The following is a 10,000-nucleotide window of genomic DNA, read 5'->3' on the forward strand; positions in this document are numbered from 1 at the left end:
AAACACCCCGTTCGCACAGTCAAGCATCACTTCAAACACTTGTTTGACAAACCGTTTGACTGTGTAAATGGCCCATAAGAGGAACAAAGCTCCAATTTGCCCAACGACATAACAGTGTAATGACGCTCTGACAAAGGGAGATTGTGCACGCTAGCTAGCAAGGGACGAATCCGAGTAATGAAGAATGGTAACGCACTTAGGATGGACTATCTGACCTGATCGCTTTAGACATGATGTCATTGCCAGATATTATATATTTGTTTATTTATTTAACTTCGTAGAATTTGTTTGTGCATGTTATTTGTTTGTTTGTGCGTTTATTACGTTATACCCGATGTTGATCAGCGATTTAGAATCACTGCTGGCGTTTGGTCTTAGTCGGAGTTTCATACCATATGCTGACGTGATGGAGGTGGTGTGATGTGATGTGAGGGGTTGCAGGGAGCATCGTCACAACGAGTACTTCCGCGCAATGGGACGGTTGGCTATAGTGCCACAGGGACCAACAAAGAGTGCCATTAATAGGTGGCGCTGCAGTCGCCGCGTTAGCGGAAGTGTGCATGAATGAGACAGTTCCGTTCGTGTGCGTATCTCTCTTTCTCTTTATTTCTCTCTCTCTCTCTCTCTCTCTCTCTCTCTCTCTCTCTCTCTCTCTCTCTCTCTCTCTCTCTCTCTCTCACACACACACACACACACACACACACACACACACACACACACACTCTCTCTCTCTTTCTCACACACACACACACACACACACACGCACACACACTATTTTCCTGTGTGTGTGTGTGTGTGTAACGGACTTGGTCAATCTTGCGTGTACGTATGTGTATGTATTTGTACGTGTGTACCTTTGTATATTTGTGTGCATGTGTATGTACCCAATTGTAGTATACAGGGAAGAAGCAACGCTCGTGGGGTCCTGTCTCTTATTCTCCAACTATTATTCCTAACGAGTGTGTTTGTGTGTGCGAGTATATGTGTGTGTGTGTGTGTGTGTGTGTGTGTGTGCGAGTGTATACATGTATGTGCATTTTGTGTGTGCGCGCGCGAGTGCGTGAATCTGTGGATGGGTGGGACATGACAGTCTCATATCACGTTTCATTTGTATAATATCTGCATTGTCATGCATTATCGAATTTGTATGGTCATTGTTATTTGTGTTTGTTTCTGTCGCCCTCCTTCGCGCTTGGGGTCTGAGAAGAAAGAAGTGAAAAAAGCCGACGTTCAGAACTCAAAGGTTTCTGTTACTACCTGAAGTGCCTGACGAAGGTTGTGAGGAAGAACTTTGTGGATAGCGTTCCTGAGGGCGTCCCGCTTCTCCTCCCATCTGCGGCGCCGCACGACCCCTGTGACGAGGACCCGGACGCTCTCGAGGGCCAGGGACTCGAGTCTCGGCGGTGCCGGCGAAGTCGACTTCGGTGTCGTCTGCTGCTGCTGCTGCTGCTGCTGCTGTGACTTCGGCTGCTCGTACTGCAGACGCTTGAAGACTGGACTCTGGACTCCCATAATGTCGTCGCAAAACCCCCAGGAAGGTCTTCTCGAACTTGAAGTCACAACGATCACCACCAGTTCGTTCTTCTGTTGTTATCGTTCTTCCCCGTGGGTCTCTTGAAGCTACCCACGCAAGAAACTCCTTTCACTCTGGTTTCTTGTTCCTCCTCCTCTTCTTCCTCCTCCTCCTCCTCCTCCTTCCCTCCTCTTTTCTATTCCTTCTCGTTCTCTTCCTCCACTTCCTCCTCCTCCCCTCCCGTTTCTACCTCTCAACAACAACTACTCCGCTTCTTCCTCCTCCACTTCCTTCTATCCTTCTTTCTCTTCTCCCTCTTCCTGTCCTTCGAAGTCTTAAATCTATCACACTCGTAATCGACTTTCTTCGTTTAGGGCGTCCCGGGCACTGTTCTTCTTGAGAAGTAGGTCCACGGTCCGCGACTCTTCAAGGACAGTAGCTGCTGGTCATACCTTGTCTCCTCTTCGTCTCCTCATCGGTCGATGTATCGGACGTTCCTCTGACCTGGGAAGCGAAAGTGAAGATTCAGTTTGATAAGCCTCTCTCTCTCTCTCTCTCTCTCTCTCTCTCTCTCTCTCTCTCTCTCTCTCTCTCTCTCTCTCTCTCTCTCTCTCTCTCTCTTCCCTTAACAACGTATTACACTCCCAGCATTATTATCAGATAATCCCCCCCCCCTCTCTCTCTCTCTCTCTCTCTCTCTCTCTCTCTCTCTCTCTCTCTCTCTCTCTCTCTCTCTCTCTCTCTCTCTCTTCCCTTAACAACGTATTACATTCCTAGAATGATCAGATAATCCCCAGTCACCTGATCTCGTGGAACAGCTTGTCCTCGTAATTTGTACTCTCTTCTCTAACTCACTGTATTACCCATACACGTTTTTGCTTGTTCGACATCCTGACCATATGCTCTTCTCTAACTCACTGTCACCCACACACATTCTCGCTTGTTAGACATCCTCACCACAAACTTTTGTACTTTCATTCAATTCATCACCTTATCGTAAGTGACATGTTAGTTCACAATGTCTGTGACATATCTAATAGTGTCTGTGACATGTAAACTACTCTTTGTGCATTCTACGTATCGGTTTATTGTGTCTGTGACAAGTTCAGCTGTTATACTTGAAATATTGAGTTATCGTATCTGATATTTTGACTCGTGTGTGTGATTGGTTCATGTTTGTCATGTCAGCATATGTTTGACATGTTAGCTCATTGTGTCTGTGATGTTTCCTATGTTTATGTATGTAAACACGCCCTGTCTGGAAGGAAGTGATTTAGTGGGAGATGAAGTTGGTTATGTGGTGGAATAGGGGGGATTGTGGGAGGAAGGGGGTGGTGGATTCTCGTGTTGAGTTCGTGGCCTCACGTAGTGGGGCTGTTAGGATAAAGGTGTTAGGAGAAGGTCGTGCAGGAATGATTGCAGAGTTTCTGCACAGGTGGTTCCAGTGTGAACCATCACGGATGTGATTCCGAGTCTCGGAGGCAGAGGTCCACGCTCGCAAGGAGGTGTCTGTGCAGAATGAATATAAATGTGCGTAGTTCCTCCGGTAATTTGTACATTTCACTGGGTTTAGGGATGAAGAATCATGTGCGGAATAATGATGTCGCTGTTTGCTATGGCCAAAGCGTTGGCAATTCAGATAGCGACTTGGGCGTGTTTTTTTTTTAACCTAAATATCTTGCGCAGAGATGGGACGGGAGCTGGGGGCGGTCGAAATGGGTATGGGATCTTTTGTACTGTTTATTTTTATTTTGGGAGAATAGAATGGTTATTTTTTGTTCTTTAAGTTCCAAGATCCTGATTTGGTGGGTTGCAGTTACCGTGGGACGTTAACTATTGCCTTACAGGATCTGAGGTTTTCTGTTGTTGTTTTTAGACAAGGGCATTTGGCAAGGATTGACAATGACTGGACTTTAGCGTGTCTTTGGGGTCGAGCTTCCACTCTTAGGGATCCACATGACTGGATCCACATTCGGAGGAGTTTTCCACCTGAAGAGATGAAGTCTTAAAGACACATTTCGAAGCAAAGGATCGTCGCAGAACGTGTCAAGGAGGAAGACTTTTGGATAGTCCAGGTCCGGGAGGGGGGGGGAGGGGGGGCGAGTACTTCCTCGTTGTAAGAGAAGCGTTGAGAACCGGAGGAACGGGGTAAGCCTTGGAAAAGCGATGTCTTTCGATGATAAGGGAGAGACAGTTAATGGAATAGGTTCGGTGGTCGCTCCCTCGAGGAGGCACCGGTTGTTATTCGGGTCAAACCGGTTACAGCAGCGTTTCTCAACCTGGGGTGCTGAAATCAATTATAGGGGGTGCTGGGAAGTGATGCACACAAAAATCACATTGATATATGTATCATTGATTACCCAGTTGTGCATATTTGACTTTTTTCATGCTATTTTATTTTTCTAGGGTGTTCTTATTTCTTCTACAAACAATACTGCCAATTTGTTTCAGTTCTAAGGAATCAAGAAAATAAATCATCAAGCAGTACACTTCACTTTCTTTTATCCTTTTGATAACAAGATAGAGGTGCTGGAATGCTTAGACATGACAACAAGGAGTGCTATGGTCGGAAAAGGTTGGGAAACGCTGGGTTAGAGGCATAAGTGTGTATGTGTGTGTGTGTGTGTGTACGTGTGTGTGATGCACCAATCTTGGAAAATGTGTTGGTCTTGGTCGACAGCTATTAACCTCCCGGATGAGAGCTTAAATCTCGTATATTGCCCAATTTGTGGGTAATGGTGTGACTTTACACACACACACACGCACACACACACACACAACTCGTGGCGCAATTGGTAAAGTTCCCGGCTGCCACTACGGCGGTACGGGTTCGAATCTCGCCTAGGACTGAAATAATTCCCGTATCGCTGCGCTGCGGGTTGTTACTTCAACTCGTGGGCGGAGAGCTGGGTGTGTGCGTGCGTGTAAGGTCACAGCATTACCCATAGATCGGTCATACATGACCTCTGAGCTCTCTTCCGGTAGGGAAATAGCTGTCGATCACGAGTCCAACACGTGATCCAAGACCATGGTAAATCTCACACGCAGACCAACTTGTTTGTGTGTCTGTATACGGGGTTGCTGATCTCTGTTGTTTGAACGAAATGAAGCTGAAAGAAGAATCAGAGTTTATGTTCACTGTGAACGCATAACAATAATACGGGTGTGTACATTTTGATCGAAAACATATGCAACCCGTACGAAGATTAATGGGAAATACCAGATATACCATTTCGGTTGTGTCTGAAACAATGGAGTCCATCACTGCCCCCTTGTTTTCAACTAGCAATAATCGCACCTCGGTTAGACCTCGTCGGTTATGATGCTGCCATTGCGTAAAGCTTTTCCACTGCCTCCCCCCCCCTCCTTGCTCTTCTGATAAGCTACACCATCACACTTTATCACTTGCTAGATGTGTCTTCCATAAACACCACCGCGCGGGCTCAAAGCCCGTGGGAGTGACATTTCACTCAAAAAAAAAAAAAAAAAAAAAAAAAAAAAAAAAAAATATATATAAATATATATATATATATATATATATATATATATATATATATATAGATAAGATGATAATATAGATTATGATAATAAATAAAGATAATGATAAAGATGATTGATGATAAAAATGATGATGGTAATGATGATAATAAAGAAAATAAAGATAATAATAATTATAGTAATAATAATATTAAAAATAATAATAATAATCACTGCCTCCTCCCACCATGAAAGGCATTAAGATAAAAATAAAGATAAAATATAAATTGGATTTTGACCTAACTGAATGTTATATACATTGATTATTTTGCACAGAAGAAACCAAATAGGGTTGAAAATCTCGAGTTTATGAAAGCAATGTAGGAATAAAGCCCTGTTCACACAAGCGGTTTGAACCGCGGTGGCACCGCATAGTCGAGGAAAGACTGCGCAGTTGTTTGTGAACGCTTCCATTGACTTGCATTGTAATTGAACCGCGGCGGTTCAAACCGGTAGTGTGAACAGGGCCAAAGTCCTGGGCAGTCTTTGATTCGATCTAGGTTAATAATGTTAGTATGGAAGAATAACTAGCTGGATACTAGATTAGGTTACAGGATACTGATCTTAAACTCCAATTAAATCAAGATAAGTGAGAGTTTAGGGCAGCGTTTCTCAACCAGGGTTCCACGGAACCCTAAGGTTCCGCAAAAGGTCCCTAAGGGTTTCGCGAGAACAAGTGAGATGAGCTAATGCACTTTTGATTTTTTATTTAATTTCGTATACGTATTATAATTAAACACGCACGGCATATTCTTGGTTATTGTATTAATGTAATATAGACATCATCCTATCTAACCTATTATTACGATGAAAATAAAATGAGAAAGATATGGTATATATATTATATATATATATATATATATATATTTTTTTTTTCGTAGGCGTTCCTTGAGACATGGAATTTATTTAAACGGTTACGCAAGGGTAAAAAGGTTGAGAAATGCCGGTTTAGAGTAACAAATGGTTAAATAAAGAAGTTATAAAATGTATAAAAAAATACTCGGAATGACTTGAGCACAGGTAAATAAAAAGTAGTTCTTCAACGAAAAGGCAACTCGCAGATTTTCTAAGCTCAGGTTAGAATCGACATTGAATTCTAGGCAAGAGATCAAACGTATCTTGTCAAATCTAGGCCACCGGAATAATAAAGCCTCAGACACATCAAGGCGGAAAAACGAGAGAGAATAGAGATTGAGATAAGGTTAGAATAGAGGCAATATAACGAAGAGGGCGAGGAGCGTACACCAGGAGGCACTTAGTAGCTGCGTTCGAAACCGTCACTTTTGCCCTACTATGCGGTTTAACACTGGGATTGGTCACTGCTGGGAGTAGGAAAGTGTGGGACTCGAACTCACAGCTAAGCGAATGCGAGGCCAGCACGCTTCCGATTATGCCACCAGGGTCTGAATATAACGGCGACCCCGCTAATCTATTTGTATGTGTTAATATATATGACTAGTTGTTGACCAAAAAGTAGGGGACAAGTTTGGTAAATGTATGTGTAAGAAAGGTAATGTAAGGTTATGAAAGACAAAGCTAACATCATCATGGTTATTGTATTGAATTCATATCAGTTTACAAAAAAAAAAAAAAAAAAAAAAAAACCGAGATGTCTTGGCGACCCCAGCGTTGGGAAACGGTGGAATAATAGACGATAGACGGATTGACGTCAATAGCAGTGGAAGGTCAACTGGTGCCAGGAACGGAAGGGGCCCAGTCGGCATCGCTTTGGCACCCGAGTGCCATGCGGATAAACCCTCGGCCTCACGGTAGCCGGCGACGGTCCCCGGGACTCACCTCAAGACCTCATAAGGAAGAAATATTGGACTGTTGTGACGTCTTTATCGTGCGAGTCTAGGTCTGTTTGTGTGTCATTGGGTTGTTGGTTATTGTTATTGTTATTATTAGCATTATCATTGTTGTTATTTTCATTGTCAATATTATAACTATTACTGTTATTATAATTATTATTATAACTATTATTATCGTTATTATCATTATTATTAGAAGTAGTAGTATCATCTTTATTATTATCATTACTATTATAATTTTACTTTCATTGTTATTACTGGGTGTTAGCGAGTTCATAGTAAGGGAATATCAAATTCCCTTCAGCTTAAAAAAAGTCGTCCCTAGGAGTCACCGTCCTAGGTACTCCTAAAAAGGGTAGTTCATGATGTTAAACCGAATATAAAATAATTATATCAATTTATCAGTTTTGATTAGCAATTATGATTCAGTCTGCATTAGCATTGTGTGCATGTGCATGATACACCATGGATTCCGTGCTGGACTAGTGATTGACAGTGATCCTTTCGGACGAGAGCCTCATAGCTCTTGTGGGTCAATCCGTCTCCCTTGCTCATGGGAGACAGTAAAGGCTTGCAGTGCTGTGATGTTTGGGAAACCCTGAGAGAGGCTCGATCTTGGTTCCCTTGAGTTGGTAATATTGTAGTATATTGTATTGCATTGTTTGCTAGTGTAGGAAAAATAGATTAGCCACGCGCTCAGAGATACGGGTCCCAGAAGATAACAAATGTGTGAAGAAACGAGTCGTATCAGGACTGATGACGTATTAGGCTAATCATTCATCATGTAGAAGATATACAAAACAAGGAGGACGCAGAATGCCAAAATAAGAAGTTAGAAAAGAATTAAGTTTAAAGTATATCAAGGGTCAGATAAACTAACCAGAGATAGATTATCATAGTTCATATTATGATAAAGACAATTATCATAGTACGTATTATGATGAAGAAAATTTTCATAGTTCATATTATGATAAAGACTTTTGGTGACAAAATAGAATTAAAAAGCTAGGAAGTAGAAAGAATAGAATAGAAGAACATAGAAAAATGGGTGACACAGTGAGTCTATATAATCCTAGGTAAGACCAGAGAAACTGGTCATAAATGGAGGGTCAGTCAATTAGAAAGGATGTTGACCTAAGGCACTAATTTACGTTGGTGTTTTGGTATGGTTACATTTGTGTAAAAACATATATGTAATTACTAAAAAGTGTTTGAAAACTTATGTTGGGAATATGTAGGAAAACTAGACCAAATGTCTTATACTACCATCCAACGGTAATCCAAAACGATAACCACTACAGCGGCAAGCTGTATGTGTGTGTTATTATACTCTGTTCACAAACATGAAACGATAAGAACATAAGAATTGAGAAGGTTGCAAGAGACCATAGGGCCTTGAGTAGGCAGTTCCGTATCTATTACCACCTGTCATCCCAATCCATAAAGTTATCAAATCTTCTCTTTAAACCAATAGTTTTAGCGCTCGCTAAATGGTTACTAAGTCAATTCCATTCGTTAACCATTGTTGGTAAACCAGTTCTTGCCTTATACCTTCCTTTCCTGACGGTCCTTAAACTTTGTCGTCAATCTATTTTATTCACCAAGATGGCGCCCCCCGAAGAAGTTGAGACGATCTATTGGTTTACTTTATTTCATCTGTTTATTTGTTAATTTATTTATTTGTTTATTAACGTATATGGTTATTGCTATGTTCTTATATAATTCATTGTTTATTTATTTACTTGTTTATGTTATTTCCTCAATATGTAAACAAAAGGTGATCACAGTGGCATTTCTGATGGATGTTCATCCATGTTCAAAATCGCACGGTTTTATTCAACCCAATAAATCAAATAAATTAGAATGAAATTAGATTAAATAAAATATATTTTTAGTATTGCTACGACTGTCATTGTGACGCGTTGGGCATCGTACCCGCCTTGCCAGCAGCTCCCGGTGACTGCTACTCGCCTAGGCTTCCCGAGCACCCATGGCAAAGGTGGAGGTTTTGGCCATAGTCAAGTGTCTCCTGGCGTAAAACTGCCCGTCCATGATTGCGCCAGGCGCGCGGTTTTCGTTTTATGCGTTCGATCGAACTACTCGCACAGGACTCGAATTCTTCACTACGGTGTCTTGTAATACGGCCTCAAACAAGGCCCGTAGGAATGACATTTCATAAAAAAAAAAAAAAAAAAAAAAAAAAAAAAAAAAAAAAAAAAAAAAAAAAAAAAAAAACACCTCCCACTCCACCCCCACCCTCCTCCTCTTCGTTAGATGAATAAAATCGTGTGGCTCATGAAAGCACCTCGGAGGCGGAGTGTCTGAGAAAATCGGAACACACAGTAACACTCAGAACACACAGAACACAGTAACAGTTCCCTTCAACCCAATGAAATACCCTTGCAGGAACAAGTAACAGCATGCTTAAAGGACATCGCCTTTTCGGACCCCCCCCTCCCTTCAGCAGGGGATCCTATGCCCTCCAGTAGGAGATCCTGTTTCCTCTCAGCTGATGAAAATCTTCCTGCGGTCGGGCGAATCCTACCAAGGACCTTCCTACGCCAGAAGGACTAATGGTATCCTTGTATGTTGCTAAGCCTACCTGGTATTGCCTGTAAGGTATTACGATGCACCTCCATGGCGAGTGCGAAGCGCAGGATGGGGTCGGGGTCGAAGTCGGTACTCGTTCAGCTTGGTGGCCAGGACGACAGGACGGAGCCAACCACAAAGATTTCCCTTTCAAGTGCAACGAGTCTTGTGAACAGCATCCGTCTGTTGGACCAAAGGCAGGACGTGAAGGAAGAAGGACCTCCACAGGCGCACATGCACGTGCGTTTCCACCTGTTGTGTGTGTATATATATAGCCCCGTCAACGCATGTAATAGAAGCACACACACGAACCACCACCACCGAGACCGGAGCACACTGGTCCGCACGTCCGCTCGTCGTCGCTGGCGGAGACTGAATCAGGGACGTTGCGGTTGAGCCGCGAGACGCTATCCCCCCCCCCCCCCACAGCCGACTCAATACCCTATTCCCACCTCCCTCTGTGACGTCAGCGGCGACCAACACAGCGATAAAGGTTCACGGTGATGTATCATTATACATCATTGTCGTCATCATGTCATCATCATCAGTA

At 42.7% G+C, this 10,000-nt stretch overlaps 1 protein-coding gene, 1 long non-coding RNA gene and 1 pseudogene across 2 annotated transcripts in view; 1 reads left to right on the plus strand and 2 right to left on the minus strand.

The window, feature by feature from the left end:
* LOC143035023 (uncharacterized) overlaps positions 1-9,842 on the minus strand; it is a 25,593-nt gene extending 15,751 nt beyond the window's left edge. Inside the window, exons 1-2 of the mRNA XM_076201426.1 lie at positions 9,464-9,842; positions 1,258-2,017 (exon numbers count right to left, since the gene is read on the minus strand). Coding sequence (XP_076057541.1) covers positions 1,258-1,512 — 255 coding nt within the window. The 5' untranslated portion in view covers positions 1,513-2,017; positions 9,464-9,842. The remainder of the gene's footprint in view (positions 1-1,257; positions 2,018-9,463) is intronic.
* The window catches only part of LOC143035025 (uncharacterized), a 132,907-nt gene that overhangs the window by 42,242 nt on the left and 80,665 nt on the right, over positions 1-10,000 (plus strand). The gene's annotated exons all lie outside the window — the stretch shown is intronic.
* Positions 4,785-4,856, minus strand: LOC143035361 (U4 spliceosomal RNA; annotated as a pseudogene).

The sequence above is a fragment of the Oratosquilla oratoria genome, chromosome 18, assembly GCF_046742065.1.
Source record: "Oratosquilla oratoria isolate Oo_2021 chromosome 18, ASM4674206v1, whole genome shotgun sequence".
In the NCBI taxonomy this organism is placed as follows: Eukaryota; Metazoa; Arthropoda; class Malacostraca; order Stomatopoda; family Squillidae; genus Oratosquilla; species Oratosquilla oratoria.